The sequence below is a fragment of the Cetorhinus maximus genome, chromosome 7 (genome assembly GCF_964194155.1).
Source record: "Cetorhinus maximus chromosome 7, sCetMax3.hap1.1, whole genome shotgun sequence".
Lineage (NCBI taxonomy): Eukaryota > Metazoa > Chordata > Chondrichthyes > Lamniformes > Cetorhinidae > Cetorhinus > Cetorhinus maximus.
In genome coordinates, this window is record NC_135885.1 from 133,316,739 (window position 1) to 133,340,082 (window position 23,344).

The window sequence follows — 23,344 nt, forward strand, 5'->3', positions numbered from 1 at the left end:
AGAAATCAAATATCACCCACTAGTATGAAGAATAGGAGCAATAGGCCATACAGCCCTTCGAGTCTGTTCTACAATTCAATCAGATCAGGGCTGGTTTTCTATCTCAACTTCACCTTCCTGCACTAGTTCCATATCCATCAATCCCCTTAGTACCCAAAAATCTATTGACCTGTCTTGAATGCACTCAACAACTGAGCATCCATAGCTTTCTGGTGTGCAGGATTCCAAAGATTCACAGCCTTCTGAATGAAGGAATTTCTCATCTCATTCCTAAATAGCTATTCCCTTATAAGGACATAAGAAATAGGACCAGGCATGGGCCATACAACCCCTCAAGCCTGCTCCCCCATTCAATCCTTATCATGAGACTATTCATGTCGTGTTTGTTATAATGTTATAAAAGCACCAATCATAGGGGATTGGGTAAACACATTTTGGGTTCATTTATTTAGACTAGGCACAAGAGAATATACACATAGATAGAAAACTTAACACAACAGCAGCAGTGCTGTGCGTACTGTATTCTGCTCAGAGGCCAAAATGAGACTGGATCACATACCATGTTTCCCTTCTAGTGATGACATGCTGCAATCCCATAAAGGCATATTACAATAATTCCCTCCAGTTCTACTCTCCAGCTAGGGGAAACATCATCCCTGCATCTATCCTATCAAACCCCTCAAGGATTTCATATGTTTTATTGAAATCAACTTTCATTCTTCTGAACTCTAAGGAATGTAGACTTGAACGGCTCAGTCTCTCCTCAATCCCAGGAATCAGTTTAGTAAACTTACATTTACACATTCCCTCGAAGGCAAGTAGATCTTTCCTTAGGTAGGGAGACCAAAACTGTGCACAGTATTCCAGGTATGGTCTCACTAAGGCCCTATGCAATTGCAATATAACACCTTAACTCTTATACTCCAATCTCTTTGTAATATAAGCTAACGTATCATTTGCTTTCTTAATTACTTGCAGTACCAGTGTGTTTACTTAATGACTTGGGTACGAGGGCACTCAGGTCCCTCTGAATACCAACATTTCCCAGTCTCTTGTCATTTAAAAGCTATTCTGTTTTCTATTTTCCCCACCAGAGTGGATAACTTCACACTTCTCTACATTATACAGGTGGTGCCTCAAATCCGACTATTCCAAAAACCGGAGATGTCCGAAAGCCAGACATTTTTTTTAAGCTGCCATGCATGAATTTTAATTCTTATATTAAACGAGCAACTAACTTAACAACTTGCTTAGCTAGGTGCTGCACTGGCACAGTGGCATGCCAGACTAGTTATCGGCTTCGCACACTGGTCTTTTTCCACAATGAGTAGTCCGAGTGACCCTTGACCCCACCCAAATCAGCTCAGCCCAAGCTGGCCCAGCCTGCCCTGAAAACTGGCAAAGTCAGAGATCTGGATCAGACTCAGTGCCTAGGTTGCTGGTTTTGAGACACTGTACCTATACCCTGTTTTTCACATTCTTGCCCAATCACTTAAACTGACTAAATCCTTTTACAGACTCCTAGGCCTGGATTTTTGCAACCACAGAGATCCCTATCATTGCAAAGATGGCGGAGGAGACTGAAATCCAGAAGTCCTGTCCCTGAACACGGTAGTTACCATTTCTACAGGGTGGGCATGGAAGTGCGTTGCATTTTGCGGAGCTGGGTGCCCTTTTAAATCAGGAGCTACCTCCACTCATGTCTGATTTTGGTGACCTAGGTGTGTGAAATACGACATGCAAAAATTAGACATGGTAGTTGCTCTAAACTTTGCAGAGTCCTTTGGGGAGGTGGGGTACCCTTTTGAAGAAATGGACCTGGGACACCTTTGGGATTGTTAATGTGCATAGAGTATAAATTCATTGGAACAGTTAAGAGAGCTGCCAAAAGAACTGTCAAAAGCAACTGTCAAGCTGTCAAGGCATTTAAAACCCCTGCCTTTTAAATCCTTGAAAGAACTGTGGAGTGTTTTTAAAAAATCATTCCTTGCTATTTTACTCTGTTGATATAGGCCCGAGGGTTACCATTACTGGATTAATGCTGCATGACTGATTGTTCTTATTCATTCATGGGATATGGGTGTCGGTGGCTAGGCCAGTATTTATTGCCCCTCCTAATTGTCCTTGGGAAAGTGATGGTGAGCTGCCTTCTTGAACTGCTGCAGTCCAAGAAGGCAGCTCACAACTACCCTACCAATTAGGGATGGGCAAAAAATGCTGGCCTAGCCAGCGATGCCCATATCCTATGAACAAATGGAAAAAAAGTGGGGTGCCTGCCATTTCACAGTTTGATTGACAGCTCCAAGTGGTCTGAGACTCTTTGAAGTGGGACTATGAATTCCAATAGATAAAAACAAAAAGCTAAAAGCTACTGCGGATGCTGGAAATCCAAAACAAAAACAGAATTACCTGGAAAAACTCAGCAGGTCCAGCAGCATCGGTGGAGAAGAAAAGAGCTGATGTTTCGAGTCCTCATGACCCTTCAACAGAACTGAAGTATAGTTCTCTCCTCTCTCCTAACTATACTTCAGTTCTGTTGAAGGGTCATGAGGACTCGAAACATCAGCTCTTTTCTTCTCCACCGACGCTGCCAGACCTGCTGAGTTTTTCCAGGTAATTCTGTTTTTGCTATGAATTCCAATGCTTGTTTTTATAAGGGATTAAACGCTTGAACAAAATGTTTAGTTTTATAAGGGATTATATAGTCGAAAGAATGTAAATATACTGAATGGGTTTTTATGGAAGAACATGTTTCGTTTTAAATAAAGTCTGCAATGAAAACTTAGAACGTCTTTATTTCATCTTAGCATGGGTCCTGATGTCTGACTGTGTTGGGTACTGACTGAGTTGGCATGGAGGGTGTAAGAGCAAAGGATGGTGGGTGGAGTTCATCAGTTGGTGTGAGTTGACAATAAGTTGGCATGGGGGCTATAAAGGGCCAATGCTGTGGGTAGATGGGCATAAGATGGCATGGAGGGTATGAGGAGTTATGGGAGTGGGTGGGGAGCATGAGGTGACATGGATTGGCATGGATGGAGCATGAGGTGTGGGGGAGAGGGTGAGTTTTATTGTTTTGTTTAAACCTCAATGCAGTGCCAGGGCACTGGGGCAGGCCTTCCACCCAGATGCCTTTACACACTTTCTAGGGTTACCCGACCTGACTCCAAAAAAGAACCCTGCCCTCCTGGAATGAAAAGCTTAACTTCCAGTGCACTTTCTCCTGGGTTAGGGTCACGGAGGAAGGAAATTGGCTTGACTCTGTGCTCCCAACCTGCGAGCGACAATTCAGGCCCTTGTGTCCTCCTCACAACTTACAAAGATGAGGAAAGTACCGTCAACAAACTTGGATATACACTCAACCCCTTCATCTAAGCCATTGATATTTATTGTAAATGCCTGAGGTCCAAGCACTGAGCCTTGCAGTGCCAACTTATTCCAGCCTGCCAATCCAAAATTGATCCAATTATTCCTGTTAGACGGGGGAGAGGTGGTAGGGCGCTTCCCCCTTTTCTTCCCCACCTCTCAACTAACAACAAAGTGTGTTAATGTTGTAACCTCTCGAGTGCTGTTACCCGTAAGAACAGAAGACAGGTTTTCCTGCAAGTTTTAAATTAAGGCCAAAATAAATATTTGTTTCTCAACACCCAAATTGCAACAGCATCCAAGGCCCTCCCCCATCCCCCCCACCACCCCCACCCCCACACACACAAGGTGATTACAAAAGGGGTAGCATGCACTGAGGTGTTTAGAAAAGTCCAAAAATTCACTACTGTTTTTGTCTTCTAAGATGGAAGTTGGAAACAATGGAGGCCTGACAACTTCCTCTTGGTTCATGGGTGAAAATGGAAGTTGGAAGTTCCTGGCCATGAATTTGAAGTGTTAACTCTTTGCAACAGTAGGTTTCTGGCTTTGCTCCAGTTGAAAGTGTAGCTGAGTCCCATTCCTCTACCTGCTAGTGGACTCTAGACAGGGTTTTTTCTTTGCCGGGCAGGATCTTTCCCCTTGGAGTCCCTTTGTCTCCAAGACTGACACGAGGCTGCTCACAAGATGTGCGTTAATTAACGTTTCCTATCACAAGCTGGTTTCTGTCAGGTAACCATAGTATCAGGTTTCCCATTGTCCACACAAATGGTCAGTGACACCATTCGCATTGATACACAATGGGGTTTGAATCTTGGCTATTTGCATCTTCTTGTGATAGAATTGTTTTTTCTCACACGCATTCTGTGGAATTTCATTCTGCAGCCACTAAGTCTGCCTGGCCATTGTGCACCAGCTTTTTTAGGCATTTGGGCAATAGTAGCTGTTAAATCCACAAGAGAGATCTGTGCGTTTTTAATTTCTTGTCAAAGGAATATTTCAAAAGGTAGTTTACATTTTAATGCCCTAACCAGACAAGCAGGCGAACTTCCAGCCTTGGGCAGTTTCTTGTGTATTTGCAGGCAAGTGATATTTGAGCCACACAAGAACCGGGCAATGATCATCTCCAACAAGAGAGAATCCAAACATATCTCCTTGACATTCATTGGTCTTACCATCACTGAATCCCCCACTATCAATATCCCGGGGGTAACCATCGACCAGAAACTGAACCAGACCAGCCATATTTAAAACTGTGGTTACAAGAGCAGGTCAGAGGCTGGGAATTCTGCAGAGAGCAAATCACCTCCTGACTTTCCAAAGCCTGTCCACCATCTACAAGGCACAAGTCAGGAGTATGATGGAATGCTCTTCACTTGCCTGGATGAGTGCAGCTCCAACAACACTCAAGAAGCTCAACACCATTCAGGACAAAGCAGCCCACTTGATTGGCACCCCATCCATCAGCTTCAATACCCACCACCAATGCACACTGTCAGCAGTGTGTACCATCTACAAGATGCACTGCAGCAACTTATCAAGGCTCCTTTGACAGCACCTTCCAAACCCACACCTACATCACCTAGAAAGACAAGGGCAACAGATGCATGGGAACGCCACCATCTGGAAGATCCCCTCCAAGCCACGCACCATCCTGACTTGGAATTATATTGCCGTTCCTTCACTGTTGCTGGGTCAAAATCCTGGGGTTCCGCCCAGACAGCAGTGTGGGTGTAACTACACCACAGGGACTGCAGCAGTTCAAGAAGGCAGCTCACTACCACCTTCTCAAGGGCAATTAGGGATGAGCAATAAATGGTGGCCTAGCTGGCAATGCCCACATCCTTTGAAAGAAGAGGGAGGTCACCTGACCCTCTTGTTACAACACAGACTGTCCATTCTCTGTGTTGTCTTAAATAAAAGGGGCCATTTTTCATACATCCACAGGTACACCTGCATGGGTGTGACTCTGCTGTTTTCTGTCTGTTAACCAAGCCTCATCCGTGCTCATATATCACTCCTAATCCCACGAGCCCTTGCTCCTGTGTACAAGAGCCGCTAGCTTCCAACTTAGACATAACATTCTCAATTTGTCACAATATCACTTCACATTTCAAAACAAAATGCTACAAAGTTTCCTCATTTGACACATACAAAGGTTTGCAGTTTACATATTTCTACAACGTGGATGCATCTGGTGATTTTGAATATTAAAGTCAAGGACACAATTGGAAGATTTATTCATTTTATTAATAAACATAAGTCAGCACAAAATTGAATGGATTTTTTTTCTTTTATAGTTTTTTTTGCAAAATATTTAACCTGATATCCATCAGTTACACAAAGCCAAGAGTAAATCACACAGATTTTGATTTTACATCTTTGAAGCTCCTTAATGTCCTGTACATTTAAAATACATGCATGCCTTCTCTTATTTAATCTGTCTCTCATTTTAGAAAATATAAGCTTTTTCCATAAATGCCCATCCAACAGAAACACAATGGGAATGCAGATAGCAAATAAATGTGCTGAGATAATTTACTGCAGTGTGGAAATTCTTACATGACAGATCTATCAAAGTTTCAAGACAGATATGTTTTGAATAGAATACTTTTATATAAACCATCACAATTGTGCTCGAGAAGCAACATGAACACAAAGGCAAAGTTGGCTTCTTTGCAACATCCACCAACAGCTCAGCAGCTTGATAAATAAGTGAAAAAGTTATAAAGCACTAATACATGTTCTGTATAATACACCATGCGTTCCCTGATGTATTGTACATGCTTAGTTCACAAGAAAACAAATTTACGATTGTTTAAACGAGTTGCCCATTTGCAGTGGCATTATGATAAAAGGATTATTAAGTTAAAATTACATGAGTCACATCTTTTTTTAATAGCCCATGCGTATCAAACAAAGATTTAATTTTCTCGTTCACGTGGAGCATCTAAGTTATAGTGTTGAGCAAGTTCATTCTCCTCTCCTATGTGTAGCAACATCTTTGCATCGCTTAGAGTCTTCTCAAATGGGCATGGGCTGTCCAGCTATTTTTAAAAAAGTAAAACAACAGATCAAGGCCATTGAATGTCAATAATTAGCTTCTTATATATAAAAAAGTACAGTCCTGAAATAGACAGTATTCTTTGCACTTTGGAAAATAGGCATTAGGCAACAGAAAAAAACTTTGCAACTTACACTGGAGGATTTTAGTGCTGGTTTGTATTTAGATTTTGGTGAAGTATACTCATGGTACTATTCAAATATACTACAATAGCAGAGAAATCAATATATGCATTCAACTCAGGCTTAGACTGGCTCGAATCAGTGATGTAACAGAAGTATTTTATCATCCTGAATTTTTAGCTGAAAATTCAAAACATACAAACTTCAACTTCACTTTTTGTAACTTAACCTAATTGGCAGTTACTGTATATAAAAAAAAAGCTCTAGTTTTACTTTGTGACCCATGCCATTCTAGATAAAAACTTGACAGACTTTACAAATTTAGACATTGGTTTACTTAACAAAACTGAGAACGGGGTTCAGAACAAGGCCTGTAAATGCAGCAGAACGGAGAAAGGTTGTCTATACAAGTTAACAGTAACACGTGCTTAAGTGGACAGCATTTTCTCCTGTTACATAATTGTTCATTGGTCACTGGAATACTATGTTCAGTTCTGGTCTCCACATTTCAGAAAGGATATACTTGCATCGGAGGTGACATAGCGCAGGTTCACAGGATTGGGCCCTGGGATAAGGGGGGTGTCCCATGTTGAGACTCTAAGTAAATTGGGCTTATATTCTCTGGAGATTAGAAGAAGGGGTGCTCTCACTGAAACCTACAAAATTCTGAGCGGGCTCAATAGGGTGGATGCTGAGAGATTATTTCCATTGGTCGGGGAATTTAAGACACGAGGGCACAGTCTCAGGATAAGGGGCCGATCATTTAGAACTGAGATGAGGAGAAATTACTCCACTCAAAAGGTTGTGAACCTTTGGAATTCTCTATCCCAGAGGGTTGTGGATGCTCCGTTGTTGAGTACATTTAAGGCTGGGGTAAACAGATTTTTGGTCTCCCAGGGAATTAAGGGGTATGGGGAGTGGGTGGGAAAATGGAGTTGAAGCCCAAGATCAGCCATGATTGTACTGAATAGAGGAGCAGGCTCGACTGGCCATATGGTCTCCTCCTGCTCATATTTCTTGCGTTCATTCTTATTTGTATTTGAAGGTTAAACAAAAAGGAACAGTAGGAAAACAACTCAGAACATTATACATCACTCCAGCATTTGAAAAGTGAACTACACATGTAGCTCCGACCTCTGCCACGCAGCTGTGGGAAGGCAAGTGAAGTGAAAAAAATAAAAGCAAAATACCGCAGAGGCTGGAAATCTGAAACAGAAACAAAAATTGCTGGAAAAACTCAGCAGGTCTGACAGCATCTGTGGAGAGAGAAACAGAGTTAATGTTTCGAGCCCCTATGGGCACCACATTTTTATTTCTCTTTAGCTCCGAAGAAGTCAGACAGGCTCGAAACGTTAACTCTGCCTTTCTCTCCACAGGCGCTGTCGGACCTGCTGAGTTTTTCCAGCAATCAGTGAGGTGAAATTGGAGAATGTGAACTGTCTGGCCGTTTCCTGGAGACCCATTTCAGAGCAAGAGCAGCATAGGCCAGAAAACAAGCTACACTTGGGAGTCCAGCATGACACAATGGGGCCCAAGAAAGGGAAAGGGGAAGCAAACCACTTATAAAAGAAAAAAACATGTCAGACTTGAGAAATAATTCAAGACTATTGTGACTTTTTAAATACAAATACCAACACACCTTTTTCAAATAGTTTAAATGCTCGAGCTGGGTAAATTAAACCTCAACACTGTATAACTCTATGGATGGATTCTCAATGAACCCTGTTTTACACCGTGTCCTCTACAGAAAGTTAGCACTAATGAAATAATGGTCTGAGAGAGAACGGACAGTACATCATAAGTGCTCTATAAGAGGCACCTCTGGTTCATCTCTCCAGTCCCTTCTTCCCACCTTTTCCTGCATTTCATAAATTTCCTATCTTACAAAAGTGACTAGACTTTGCTAAATACTCATGGGCTGTAAAGCACTTTGGGGTTTCCTGTGGCCATGAAAGGTGCTACATAAACAAAAGTCTCTTTTCTTTTTCAAATACCCACTGTTTTGTCATGTGTTTGGGGTCCAGATGGAGTTCTTTGGTGTTTGTCCATTTTCTTCAAGTAAGTTACTCAAGACTGTAGTTTGTAAAAATCATCATTGCTTATTTACAGCTCTATTTTATGTCTTTGGACATACATAGAGCTTTGGAAAAGTTGGACTTTTCCTCCCCCCAGATCTCTGTCATTTAGAGATATGTCATTATATCATAGTTACATCAGCATCAGATGCTTCTGATGTTAACTTTTGACTCCACACCCACCGAATCTAAATCAATCCTAACCGTCTTAGTTCTATATTTCCCCTCCTACTTCTGTTTGTGTAGACAGCCTTACCTGTGCTGGAAAAAAAGGAGAAAGCCAATAAGAACTGGAAGCAAAGGGAGGTCAAGCAATCAAAAGGAGAGGTCAAAAAAAAGAGGGAGATAGAGAAAAAAATGTTAACACAAGATTTTTCTGATTACCGGAAATGGGACCTGCACTGACAGAGTTCATTATGGAATGGCGATATTCCTGCTTAGCTTCCTGAGCATGCACAAATTTAATGAACATCTCTCAGCAGATTCCAGGATGCTGCTTTTGAACTTCTACCTACCTTTGAACTGGATGTGGCAGGCATTACAGTAGAGTCTCTTATCCCGCACTCGGACCTCCGCTCCAGATTCTTTACCCCCAAGGTCAATGTTGCATGAGATGCACTATGCATGAAAACAAGACTATTTATATGGATATTCCAAGATATCACACAACTGTTGAAATTTAGAGAGGGGAATGAAGTCATAAAGAGACAGCATTTCTTTCCATTGGTCTACTCAGCTTGAATTCAATTCTTTACATCTTCAGGACAGAACAAGGGAGCATTAATTGGACATATAACAGAAAAGTGGGTCACAGGCTCTCCCCTATAAGCTTCAAACACTAACCAGGCAGCTCACTGGTAACAGAACATCAAACGGCTCAGTTACTTCAAGGCAACTGCTAGTTGTAAATTAGCCTGGGGAAAACCCAAGAGTAGGTTACCTATCCACCCACTTTTCAGGGGACATCTTGTAGTTTGGGACAGCCAACAGACAGGGTACAAGATCTAAATAATTTAAAGGTACCTTTCATTTTACAGAGGTGGCAGGTGCAAAAAAAAAACATAAAAAGGTATCAAATTCTCAATTTTAGTAGGAACGTCAGCAAGATCGAGGAGGGATAATTATACAAAAATAGGGATTCTTCTTGTGATCAAAATCAACAGAATCAGTAAAGGCTCCTGAAGAAGTAATGCATCCTAGCAGTTTTGACTAAGGGACAATGGGTCCTCTAAAGAAAAACTACAAATATTACAAAGGCAGGAGAGAAAAATAAAATTTGGCCAAATATAATGCCACTTAATGAGGTTTGACATGCATAGGACAAATCACATTTTTTAAAAAATTGTTCATATCAAGCTAAAGTGGTCTTGCAAAAGTCATGCTGTTTCTTTGGTGACTACAGATCAGTAATGCATGAAAGAAGCCATATATTCAACTCACTATGCACTGGGAAGTTAGGTAGCAATGTGTTAATGAAGGTGTGAACATAAGCATTAGTATGGATTGATGATACAGACATTAGCAGGGGCAAAAAAAAACAATAAATGACAAATAAATTATAAGATACAGGTTTGTGCAAATATGAACATTAAATGGTGATTAAACCTTCCATTTTAGCTGAAAATCAAAAGCTGTCAATTAAGATAGAAGCACAAGCAGGAAGGTGTGAATTATGCCAATCTGAAACACAATCAAAATTATTATAAAATAGTGACAAGTTGCCCCGTGTTAGTATGGCACGAAAACGCTTCGATACCAGCTGTAGAAGCCATGCAAAATTCAAGTCCAAATAAAACAAAGTAATATTCATGTTTCTTGTACCTTTGAGTAAAATGTCTGCATGGGTTCATGCGCCAAAATGTTAATAAAAATGTTAATACTGTTAGAGTTCTAAGCAAGCATGCATGTCTTTAACAGACATCCCTCATCATTGCTAAGCCTCTCATATAGCTGGTCCCTAGCCTCACCTTAAAACAATGTAAATGATAACAAAGACCAAGAGATTCGATGATCATGGCAGCTCCTCTGCCAAGAGCGTTATCACAGTATGAACAGATCTTCTTTCCACTTATTGACCTGAATACAGAACAAAAAGGGGACCGACTATATAAATGCTATACAGGCATGAGAATTATGATACCAACCCTGTGGGATGTACAAGCCATCGATTTATTGAATCTTTGTGACCAGGTAAAGAGTTAAGGAATAAGCCCAGCAGGAAAATTAGAATCCTTGTGCCGGGCCGGTAGTCTGTGACTACTAAGTGGTAGGTGTTCTTCCAACAGCATTGGATGGCCTCAAGATTGCACGCGGCGATTGTACAGAATAAAGCTGTACTACAAGACAAACCAACAATCAGCCCTGTGCAAAGAAAATCTGACCATCGTAAACAAGGAGCTCCAGTAAAAAATCGGAATGGCTACTTCTACATATTCTAAAGACGTATAGTTTAAGGTGGTGCAGAAACATGGACGGCTTTGGAGTATTTTCAGATGGATTAGAAAATTTCATTTTGATTCTGGGAACATTTCTGATATGATTGATTTCAGAAGCACTTCAATACATTCATATTTCAACACAGTTATTCTACTATTCAAGCCGGGGCTTTATTTTCATATAAACATGTGATAATGTCCTGCTACTTAGTGCTGGATTTCAGCAATTTTAAAAAAATAGCTGCAGATTTCTCTTTGCATAACATTTATCAGTGTCTTCTCGTCACCCTGTTAACATATCTTGCTAATCTGTAGTTAAAAGCAGGCAATTTTTGGGCAGCATTCCCGCACTGTCTTGAGGAACCTCAATTCCAGTGGTCTTCAACACCTTGAATTTTTTTCTGACCAGAGACAGCCAGCGTGGATTTGTCAAAGGTCAGTCGTGTCTGACAAACTTGATTAAATTTTTTTTAAGAGGCATCTAAAGTAGCGGACAAGAGAATACCTATGGATGTTATGTATATGGACTTACAGAAGGCATTCGATTAAGTCCTCACACGAGGCTGCTTAAATTTGAAGCTCATGGAACTGAAGGCAAATTACTGGTTAGGAAATTAGCTAAGCGGGAGGCAGAGTAGGGATAATGGGCAGGTATTCTAATTGGTAGAATGTGACTAGTGGTGTTCTACAAGGACCTGCGTTAGGTCTCCAACTATGCACCATATTTATTAACGACTTAGAGGAAGGAATAGAAAGCCACTTACCCAAGTTTGCCAATGATGCAAAGATGGGTGGCATTGTACACTGTATAGACAGAAGCATAAAATTACAAGGAGATAATAATAGATTAAGTGTGGCAAATAGATTTCAACGTAGGTCATTGAAGTCATCTGCTTTGGACCTACAAAGAAACTACCCTGTTCCATTCTGAGTGGTGAAAAGCTAGAGACAGTGGAGTTCCAGAGAAGCTTGTGGGTCCATGTTCATAGATCATTGCAATATCATGAACAATTTCAGAAAATAATGAAAAGGGTTAATGGGATGCTGGCCTTTATACCTAGAGGAATAGAATACAAGAGGGTAGAAGTTATGCTTCAGCCAAAGAAAGCTGTGGCTCAACCACATTTGGAGTATAGAGGGTAGTTCTGGGCTCTACACCCTTAGGAAGGGTACACTGGCCTAGGAGGGAGTACAGTTTTTACTAGATTTATTCGAATGAAACCTGGACTCCAAGGTTTAAAATATGAGGAAAGATTACACAAACATGCATTGTATTCCCTGGAATTTAGAAAATTAAGGGGTGATTTGATCCAAGTTTTCAAGATATGATGGGGAACAGATGGGGTAGATTGGGAGAAACTTTCCACTGGTTGGGGAGTCTAAGACTAAACAGGTATCGTCTAAAAAATTACAGCCAGGCCCTTCAGGAGTAAAATTAGGAAACACTTCTTCACACAAAGTGTGGTAGAAGTTTGAAACTTTCTTCTGCGAATGGCAATTGTAAACGTTAAAAGGAAAGATTAATAGATTTTGTTTAAATGACCAGATTAAGGGATATGGGGCAAAGGGGAGTATATGGACTTGGGTCACAGATCAGTCATGATCTCATTGAATGTTGAAGCAGGCTGGAGGGCTAAATGGTCTACTCCTGCTCCTCTACTCCTGTTCCTATCATGAGAGTGTAGAGTGCTGATCATAGTCTATAATTTTCCATTCAAATCTTGGATTACAGTTTGAAATTGAAAACATGCTAACAAGGAAACAAGTGACACTAATAAAGATATAGATGCATTTCATCTGTTTACAATTGTGTGAATTTGCAAAGCACCCAAGCTGTTTAACAAAACTGTGTAAAATATGGTAAGAATCAGTGAATTACTGTGAAAGAGAATTTTCCATTAAATAGTTTCACAAAGTATATAAAGCACACTGATTTATACATAAGTAACACAGTGCATAACCTTTCTTCCAAATGATCGAGTACCTGTTGCTTTGAGTTATCTGGGACTGAGTAGTTGGTGCAACGGAAGGGTTCTTGGTCCAAGATGCTGCTCTCAATGATCCAGTGGATTGAGGTGGAAGGGTTGATGATGGAGTGCGCATGTAGGATCGATTGGAAGTGGAGATTGGGTGGTGAATGGATTCCTTTCCCGAATAATACGCTGACTCGGAAGTTGACCCCCAGTGGTTTGCCTTTGGGGAATCCAAGTTGTCCAAGGATTCACCCCTGAAACGAGGGTAAAAATTATACAACTTGCTCAATATTTCTGGGTCGCACAATGTTATTTTTGAGCACACTGGGACCAAACTAGCTTCCATTGTATCAAACCAGTAATCAACATGATTACAAACAGGAAAGGCTGAATTTAGGTGTCCTTGGAGAATGTGTGGAGAATGAGAGAGCTGAAAACTTCCACCAATCTTGAGACAATCAATTGGTGAGTCCCATCACCTACTTTCACCTCCCTCTCCCATATACATTTTGTACAACACTGGTGAAGAAGAATTCACATTAATGCAGCACGTTAATTGCCCCATCAGAACACTTACTGGCATTTTTTTTTCATCTACAACAAATAAAAAACGTAGCAAAAGACAGCTTTGCTACTTGTATCTTCTAAACAGAGCTTTACTCATACTTTGATAAAAGCAAAACACTGCGGATGCTGGAAATATGAAGTAAAAACAGAAAATGCTGGAAAAACTCAGTGGGTCAAACAACATCTGTGGAGAGAGGAACAGGGTTAATGTTTCAAGTCTGCTCTGAAGAAGAGTCGTGTGGACTTGAAATGTAACCTCTCTTTTCCTCTCCACAGATGCTGTCAGGTCTGCTGAGCTTTTCCAGCATTTTTTCAGTTTTTATCTCATATTTTACTGGTACTTTGTTGTTTTAATATCTGTTTTAATTCAACATCGTATTCGTCCATCCCAAAGGTAAGAAACTGTGTGTAACGCATCTGAAGTAATTTTCACCTGAAGATCCCAACAAAGTTTTGGCAGTGAACAGCAACAATGTCCAGATGTTTGGAAGTGTAATGTTGTGCACTTTGCAGGGAGGGGGAGAAAAGAGGGCATTTTGCACTATGAGAGATCACCTGAATTTATTTCTGTATGACTTGTGGTCCGTGAGTATGTGCAGAATTAAATTACTAACCTTGATTTGCCAATTATTAGTGGTTGCCACTGATTCTTGGCAGGGGCCCTGTCTCACAGATCAAAGTGTTTGGATACGTTGGTTTAAGCCATTCCATCCAATTACAAACATCCTGTGGGACTATTTTTAGCACATGTTCATTTGGCAGCTGTATTTCTGTGTGTAAACACTGTTTTGTTTTTGAAGGGCTGATGGCCTAAACGCCATTGTGAGAAATAAAGCTTTAAAGTTCTTTGTTCTGAGATAACTTCAAAGGCACTGGAGTGATTTCTTTTGCAATATTGCATGGGAACAGCAATTAGTGCAAAACCAGCACGGAGAATGAGCCAGAAGGCTCTATTACAGTAAACAGCTACAAAAAAAAAACGCAATTGCCTGCATCTGAAGGGAACATATGACTTAGGAGTAGGAGAGGCCATTCAGCCCTCGAGCCTGCTCTGCCATTCAATAAGATCATGGCTGATCTGGTTGTGGCCTCAACTCCACTTTCCTGACTGTCCCTCATAGCCGTCGACTCTCTTGTCTTATCAAACATCTCTAACTTTGCCTTGAATAACTTCAGTGACACAGCCTCTACTGCTCTCTGGGGAAGAGAATTCCACATACTAATGACCCTCAGAGAAAATATTTCTCCTCAACTCAGTTTTAAAAGGGAGACCTCTTATTGTTAAACTGTGCCCCCTGGTTCCAGTCTCTCCCATAAGTAGAAACATCCTCCCAGTATCTTCCCTGTTAAGTCCCTTCAGGATCTTGTATGCTTCAACAAGGTCACCTTTCAGTCTTCTAAACTCCCATGGGTATCGGACCAACCTGTTCAACCTTTCTTCATAGCATAAGCCACTCATCCCAGGAATGAGTCGGGTGAACCTATTTCTCCTGGTGCAATTATGGGCAGAATTTTGCCCTTGCTGGGCGGGCTTGGCAGGGGCGGTCGGGAAGCCGGGCAGGGCCAGACCGCGATTTCATGCTAGCGGGCCAATTAAGGCCTGCCCAGCGTGAAACGTGAGTGGCAGCACTGCGGGAGTGGGAGGAGGGCGAGCACGAACAGATGAACAGTGTTCAAAAAAAAAAAGATTTTAAAAATGTTATAAAACGTGTCCCTACTGTCACATGAGCAGGGACATATTATAAATTAAATGTAAAATGTTTTATTTTATTTTTATTTGCTTTTGGAAACCTCATCCCACCCGTGGATGAAGTTTCCTAAAAAGTTTTTCTTCTGTTGTGAACTTCTTTGGTGTGAATCACTCTTAATTCACTCACTGACTTTGCCTTTTATGTGGGGAGTCAAGTCCAAGTTAGAGAAAAAGGACCAATTGGACCAGTGAGCACAAACTTAAAACATTCTCCATTTTAAAGCTATATATTCTTTACTTTTTTTTTTAAATGTTTTGAATTTACAGTTAAATAAGAAAATTTAGTGCAGTTGGCAGTTTGAGGTATTTGTAATCTATGAGTTTATCCATAGTACAGGCTATGGAACTAGGGGATACAAAGCAATGCCACAACAAGGAGGTAGTTATGTTTGCTACGTGAAAATTTACATAGGCACTTCCCTTACAAGTATGAGTACAGGAATTATCAAATCGAAGCATTGACAAAAATGTGACAATGAGACGTAATGTTTTCTAGATGGGAAGTGTGTGCAAACAGGGGTTTGGGATTGTTAATACACAGATTGGGTGGCAGATTGAGTGTAACTGCCGCTGCTGCTTTATATGGCTCATACCTTCTCAATGATCCATAATTACTAGGTCCATTCTTATTAACAACACTGGCACTGCGTTGTCTGATCCAGCTTTGGTCATTCAGGAGTTGAGTCTTTCTACGCATCTCTTGCAGGATTTTCTGTCGCTCTTGCTCAGCACGCGAGAGCGGTAGCTCTTTCTGTTCTGAAGTTTTCCCTTGTGAATCACCCTTAATCCACGAGTAGTCTGGAACTTTGCTCTTCATATCACCTAATAACCAACACAAACAATCAATAAGGACCTGAACGTTGTCACTGCACTCCAATTGGGAGAGCTTAACTGAAAAAAACTGCGTTGCCCCAGCTGATGGTTTGTAATTGAATACTCGATTAAGTTAGGGTTCTGGCAATTGTAACACTCCATGAAATGGGGATTAGTATGAACAAACCCAAGTTCATCATCAGCACTAAAATATATTCACATAATTGTGCATATGAATTAGCAGAACATTTTCTTCAACATAATTATGACATCAGCATATATTACATGAACCATTGTACAGAATTCATTATGGGCTTAATGAGCAACATTTCAGCACAAGTTATTTAAATTTTCAAATCAGCGTAGTCAAAAATAACCAAATTCCAAATTGATTTAGAAAGGTCTGTTCCATTATTAGATTACAATCAAATTAGGGGGGGAAACAAATGATTGTCATGAAGCGATCAGCAACTACTATGAACAAATAGTTCATTTAGTGTTAAAATATTGGCCATCCAAAAATCAAGGAAGCGCTGCATCAGCACATCCGGCAGGTGCTATGCACATTAAGGGAAACCGCGTACGATTAGCATGCAGCCAAGGTAATTCATTTGAGAGACAATTCCAATTTGAAGTCGAGCACAGCGTAACCTTCAAGAAAGAAATGCTTTAAAATGGAAGCGGTCGCTTAAAGTGAAGCCGAAAATGTGCTAATTAGTTTGATCATTGGAATGATAGAAAAATTATGGTAAAGGTTGGCTGCTGATCAGAGGGCGTATTCCCCACCTCTCTCTGGGTCAGCATATTTCATCTGATTTAGGATTTTCAGCCTCTCATTTTCCAATTCAACTCGTGCCTGGTCCTGTCTCTTCCCGGGATGCCTGCGTAGCTTTTCTTCCTCTAGCAGCCACTGGGCCACACCACCCACTGGTCTCACATATACACCTAAACACACATTTAAATATGCACACAGTAGGCCATTAGCTCTCATGCAAGGATAATGCTTTCAATGTGTGTTCAAACAAAAGGTTAAAGACAAAAGTCAAGAAAAGCTTGAATTTTGTTTTAAATACCTATTGCCATCTATCGTCTTCCAGCCACACACACACGGGGCAGAATTTTCTGCCTGTCGGGCGGGCAGGCCTGACCCAATCTCCGGTGGGCGGGGAGACGATCCCTGCCGGAGAAGCGGGCCCCGCCGCCATTTTACGTGGGTGGGCCCTCAGCGTGACGTCCGGAGGGAAACGCTATGCGCTTCCTGTGTGGGTGGGAATTCCCCAAAAATGAGAGTGCGCTCTTTCGCGCATGTGCACGGAAGAGCGCACATCTCCCTGAGGCTAAGTGCTGCCTCAGGGAGATCGCTTACACTCTGAAAAATGTTAAAAATAGAAAAAAAAAATTCCCTAACATGTGCCCCTCATGTGACAATACGACATGAGATGGGACATGTTCATAATATACATACTAACTTTATTAAAGTGTTTAAAACCTTGCATGGAACGTTTCATGTTTTCTCTAGTTGCTGCCGGGGCTCCTGGCCAACCTTAAGGTTGGACGGGCAGGTCCTTTAATTGTTTCAATGATCCTGTCAATGGCCTCAATTGGCCATTAACCGGTCGGCGGGCACACAGCTGATTTGTTGCGCCCCTGCCTTATTGAAAATTTAAATGGGGCGGGATGACGTCAGGGGTTCCACCCAACATCATCCCGCGTCATTTTACATGTCGAGCGGGCCCCACCCCCTGCTCGCCAACGGCAAAATACTGCCCATGTTCTGTATAACAGTTATTGGCTCCTGGCTGCATAACTCTCGTGCTTCCCAAATGTATCTTTAACTGAAGGAGAATCTGACGCCCAAATAAATGAGCACTGACTAGATTCTTCAGCAGTGATGTTTACACCAAGCTTGTGTTTATTAATTGGAATATTTTAAATTTAAGTTGCAATGCATTCAATTTCTTTTGAGGTTGCCAAGGGGATATTCGTAGACATAACTGCTCCCTTGTGACTGTTGTAATTACATACTTGGAATACTTGCGGAGCCATATTTTAATCTTATGATTATTACTTTTCAGAGCTAGATTCTGAACATGTAAGCAATATTTACTAACTGGATCCATACTATCCACAAGTCATTCAAGGTTCAGTCACTGGCCGGTTCAAGTGGCTGGCTAAAGGGAATTCAAATCTGTTTTATGTCTCAGTTGAAACACTCAAGAGGAGAAACTTACCATGCCCTTGTGCAGACTCAAGTTCATCAAGTTCAGAGGCTGACCTTGACTTGGACCTACAATCATAATGGCATCGCAGACTGATTATTACATCAAAAAATGTGTGAAGATACACTGCTCATTTCTTAAAAGCAGATTCCAGAAAGACCAACATATCAGGACAAATCCGAATGATTCCAATCGCTAAACAAATATTTGATAGAACAATTTTGCTCGGAGGGAAAACCAGTGGAATGGCGGGTTTTTCTGCCCCTCCTTTATGGGCAGTGAAAAACCCAAGGACCATTAACATCCCCTCCCACAAACACAACAGGAATATGACTGTGATAATAAAATCTGCTGTACCAACTCACTGAAGCTTAAATGCACTGCACCACAATTAGAAACCTCTTATATACACGAGTGAGATTTACAGGTACAAACATTTATGGGCTGCAAGAAAAAAAACGTCCTGGATGTGAATGCAATCCTTATGGGAAGTATTGTCACTTTTAAACTAATTCATTCACTTTAATTTGGAGAACATTTCTTGCCCTCTTAAAATTAACACAATCACGAAATGATTACCGATTTTCATTGTGTAATGCATTTAACAGGTCACAGCAAGTGGGGACAGAGATAGACTTCTGGCACTGCAAACTAACTCAGGAAACTAGATAATTCAAAACCTTACCATTGGGGTTTAACTCTTTCAGTTTCTGCTAACCGTGCTCTCTCTTCTGCTTGTTGTCTCTGCCTTCTCTCCTCTTTAAGTCGCTCTTGTTCGAGATGCCATTGCTCTCGTCGTTCACGTTCTCGCTTTTCCTGCAGTTTTCTCTCTCGTTCAAGGCGATCTGCTTCTTCCTCTTGGCGCCTTCTTTCTTCTAGTAACCGTAATTCCTCTTGCTGCCTTGCCTCATCATCTTCTCTTCGGTGCCAATCCTCCTCTTCTCCCAGTTCCTGTAATTCTTCCTCAGAATCTTCCTGGTTGTCCCAAGATGTAATCCAATTTCGAGAAGTATACTGGTTCTTGGACTCAACAGGCTCATCCTCTGCATTTGAAGGTGATTGGGGAGTGTTTGTTTCTTGTAGTATCTTGCGCTCCTATTAAAATTAAATGTAGTTTAATAAGAAGGGCAAAAGATACCTAAATGGAACTTTATTCAAATGTATATAGAGTAGGAAAGGGGAATGCAGGGGAAGAGCTGGTGTACTAGGATGAATTGCTTACTCCCAAGGAATGTATCCAGTCCTCTTCTCCTTTACCAACCACTCTCCCTACCCCCAGCTACCACCTTCCTCCCTCCACCACTATAAAACAACATTTTCGCATCTGTCCTTTTGAGGTCATGTTGGAGAAGGGCCCCAGGGTGGGCAGGTCCTCCAGTAACTCATTCAAGTGCCATTCCTCACATGGAAAGTTGTGTCATTTCAGCAGCATCACAGCAGAATTTAACCCCACCTGAAATCCACACATATTCCTTCTGGTACAGATTACTGGATAACAATCAGGAACAGAAAGCAAGAGCTTCTCTTCCTGCCTTCCCTGGATCCGACACTGGAATACTGAAGCCCACTATGGTTCTCCTACCATTTTCTTTGGTGAAATCCATATTGGAACATAGATCAAACCAGGACCCTTTTGTTCCAATTTTTCTTTTATCATGTACTTTTTACCACAGAAAACCCTGGATAGGTAGTTTATATCAATTCATTGTTCATATAATAATTGTTTTATGATAATTGTTCAGTATGGTCAAATATTTCACACAGACTAATTATGGACTATCCTCCCTTCTCTCTTGGAAGTCCTGAGACTGAAACTATGTGAAACTAAAAAACTTACAATTAGCTGGCATTAACCTAGATGTAGAATCTTATTGTTCTTACGTACACAAATGCTCTCAGTACTGACAAAAATATCTGACTGCAGCTTCCACTATCAATGACAATTATTGTATTATATTTTGACGATGGTTTAATAGTATATTTTAATGATTTGGGCCACAGAGGCAGCTACACACAGTGCAAAAAAGGGCCAAAGTGAAGCTCAAAAGCACAATTACTTTTATATATACCCCACGGGGGGAATTTTCACATTGGAATGTGGGGGCGGACCCCGCACGCTGACCCGTAACATGACGTGCGGTGATGTCAGGTACGCGTCCCGATGTCACCGCGCGTCATTCAGGTCTTTTGTTCAGGGGGCGTGCGCCGGAGGTGGCTGTGTGCCCGCCGAACTGTCAAAGGCCTATTAAGGCCATTAAAAAACCAATTAAACTAATTATCAGCGCTGCCCGTCCAACCTTAAGGTCGCCAGTAGGCGAAGAGCTCAAGCGGCCTTCACGTTTTTCATGAAACCTCATCCACGGGCGGGATGAGGTTTCATGAAGGTTTTGTTAAATTAATAAATAAATTGTGCTTACTTCATAAACATGTCCCAGCTCATGTGACATTGTCACTTTATTAAAAATTTTCAATATGGACTTAATCTCGCTGAGGCAGCTCCATGCCTCGGGGAGATTTCTGCGCTCTTTCACCCGGTTCTCCCTCCTCCCCCCCACCCACACGTACCGGGCGTGCGCCATGCTGGGAGGGCCTTAATTAAGCCATGCAGCCGCAAAATTACAGGAATGAAACCAAATTAGAATTTTATTTTGCGTTGCTGCTGAGGCCTATGCGTGGTCATGCTCTCAAAGCATTTGCTCAGGATCCTTCATGATTATTCCTTAAGAGGCTCCCAACCACTGACCATCGACTGCTGGATCCCAATCAGCTGCCCCTATTTCCATTGTTCGAGTGGCGCAAATGGAGGGAGACATGCTGGAAGATAGCTCCCCTCCAAGCTCATTGTGTTAATAAATGTGGGTGAGTAGATTTTGTGCCGGGTTCACTCTTCAGACAAAGGTCAAGATGGCCATCCCAAATCCATTTGAGATAAGGTTGAGAGGAGATTTGATAGAGATATTCAAAATCATGAAGGGTCTGGACAGAGTAAATAGGTGGTGGGGTGGGGGGGGGGGGGACTGTTCTCATTGGTGAAAGGATCAAGAACTAGAGTGCACAGGTTTAAGGTGATTGGCAAAAGAAGCAATGGCAACGGGAAGAAAAAACGTTTTCACGCAGTTAGGATCGGGAATGCACTTCCCGAGGCTGTGGTGGAGGCAGGTTCAATCAAGGTTTTCAAAAGGGAGTTGGATCATTATCTGAAGAGAAAAAATTTACAGGGTTGTGGGAAAAAGGTGGAGCAATGTCACTAGGTAAACTGCTGTTGCGGAGAGGCAGCACCGACAGGATGGGCCGAATGGTTTTCCTCTGTGCTGTAACCATCCTATGATTCTATCCTTTGGCTTTGAACGTGCAGACCAATGTCTTCATTCCAGGTTTCTTTCACAGAATGCAATTACCCTGGAGTCACTGGAACATCCAAACTGTCCCACCAATGGGCAAGTCAGCAGTTGGCTTGTGAACATAAATCCCTCACAAGTATGAAGGAATTCTGAAAAATCCAACAGTCTCAAACTGTCCACTTAGCATCCAAACTATTCCATCCCCTTCCACATAGCAGCTGGCAATTGGTACTGAACATTATGGATAATATTAATGTCTACTCCATAAGTTTCTTGCATTGATAACTGGGAGGTAATTCATGCAGTATACCGATCAAACTGGTTACTTGCTGACACAGCATCAAGGCACTTTGCGGGAATAGCCCCAAATAATAGACTGGAAGAGGCTGGAAGGCCATTTCCCTGGGTAGAAAACCGAGAACCGGGGCGGGGGGAGATAGTCTCAGGATAAGTGGTTAGCCATTTGGAACAGATATCAGGAGACATTTCTTCACTCAGGAGGTTGTAAATCTTTGGAGTCCTCTACCCTAGAAGGTTATGTATGGTCAGTGAGTATATTCAAGGGTGAAATTGATAATTGAGGGGGCCACAGGGTTGGGGGGGTGGGGGGCGGGGGGGGCGGGGGGGGACAAGAGGCAGAAGTGGAAAAAGGGGCAAAGAGAACAAACACTATTTCAAACAGACTGATGACTTTTGCACAAATAGATTAATTACAAAGATCATTGCTAACACTTGCCACTCTTAAATGAAAGCAAAATACTACGGATGCTGGAAATCTGAAACAAAGACACAAAATGCTGGAAAAGCCCAGCAGGTCTAGCAGCATCTGTGCAGAGAGAAACAGAGTGAATGTTTCGAGTCCGTATGCTCTGAAGACGGGTCATGCGGACTCAAAACGTTAACTCGGTTTCTCTTGCCACTCTTAGTTCACTTGCTGATCGAGAATTCAATGATCGGTTCTGGATGGAACTGGGTCCCAGGCGTCTCCTTTCTGAGATAATCAGCGTCTCTGTAGCCAGGACCATGGTCCAGTGAACGATTCTGTCACGTCATGACTTTGTGCTGAGGTTTTAGCACAACTCGCACCTCAGAACGAAGGCAATGATGGAGGAGTGTGAAGATAATATTGGGAAGGATCCATACCCACTGGATCCAAATTGGAAAATTAGCAGCTGCTTAGTACCCAATAGTGTCTGAAAAAGATACACCAGGGTTGAACCAACCAGGGTTGGACACAGGTGTATAGTGTGCTGTGAAATGTGATGAGAACTTTGCTGGGGAGAACACCACGAAAGAAGACAGCAACTGAGAAGGACAAGTCCTTTCTGTAAGCATGTTAAAAGATGGGGCAGAATTTTCTGCCTATTGGGCAGGTGGAGGGAGAGCAGGCCTGATTGTAGCACACGATTGGGTCTGCACGGTCATTTTACACGGGCGGCCAAATTAAGGCCCGTCCAGCGTGAATCGCAGCTCCCGAGGACAGTGGGAGTGATCGGGCAGCGGTGGGACGGCAATGACCACCGGGTCCCATGGTGACCCGACGGCCTGTTTTAAAAAGCTGCTGCAGCCTTTCAATGGCTGTGAATCGTGGCCAGTGGAAGGGCTCCCCAGAGGTCTGCTAGTGA

The 23,344-nt window shown here is 42.0% G+C and overlaps 1 protein-coding gene across 3 annotated transcripts in view; it reads right to left on the reverse strand.

Moving 5' to 3' along the window:
* Nucleotides 1-5,588: 5,588 nt before the first annotated feature.
* The window catches only part of lmo7a (LIM domain 7a), a 225,703-nt gene continuing 207,947 nt past the window's right edge, over nucleotides 5,589-23,344 (reverse strand). Inside the window, exons 23-30 of one of the 3 annotated variants that reach the window (XM_078545978.1) lie at nucleotides 19,097-19,473; nucleotides 18,391-18,446; nucleotides 16,946-17,104; nucleotides 15,940-16,168; nucleotides 13,041-13,283; nucleotides 10,589-10,697; nucleotides 9,137-9,239; nucleotides 5,589-6,407 (exon numbers count right to left, since the gene is read on the reverse strand). In XM_078545978.1, the coding sequence (XP_078402104.1) occupies nucleotides 6,385-6,407; nucleotides 9,137-9,239; nucleotides 10,589-10,697; nucleotides 13,041-13,283; nucleotides 15,940-16,168; nucleotides 16,946-17,104; nucleotides 18,391-18,446; nucleotides 19,097-19,473 (1,299 nt within the window). In that variant the 3' untranslated portion in view covers nucleotides 5,589-6,384. Of the gene's footprint in view, nucleotides 6,408-9,136; nucleotides 9,240-10,588; nucleotides 10,698-13,040; nucleotides 13,284-15,939; nucleotides 16,169-16,945; nucleotides 17,105-18,390; nucleotides 18,447-19,063; nucleotides 19,474-23,344 lie in introns of all 3 variants that reach the window. The other 2 variants (XM_078545977.1, XM_078545979.1) reach the window with 2 other exon arrangements.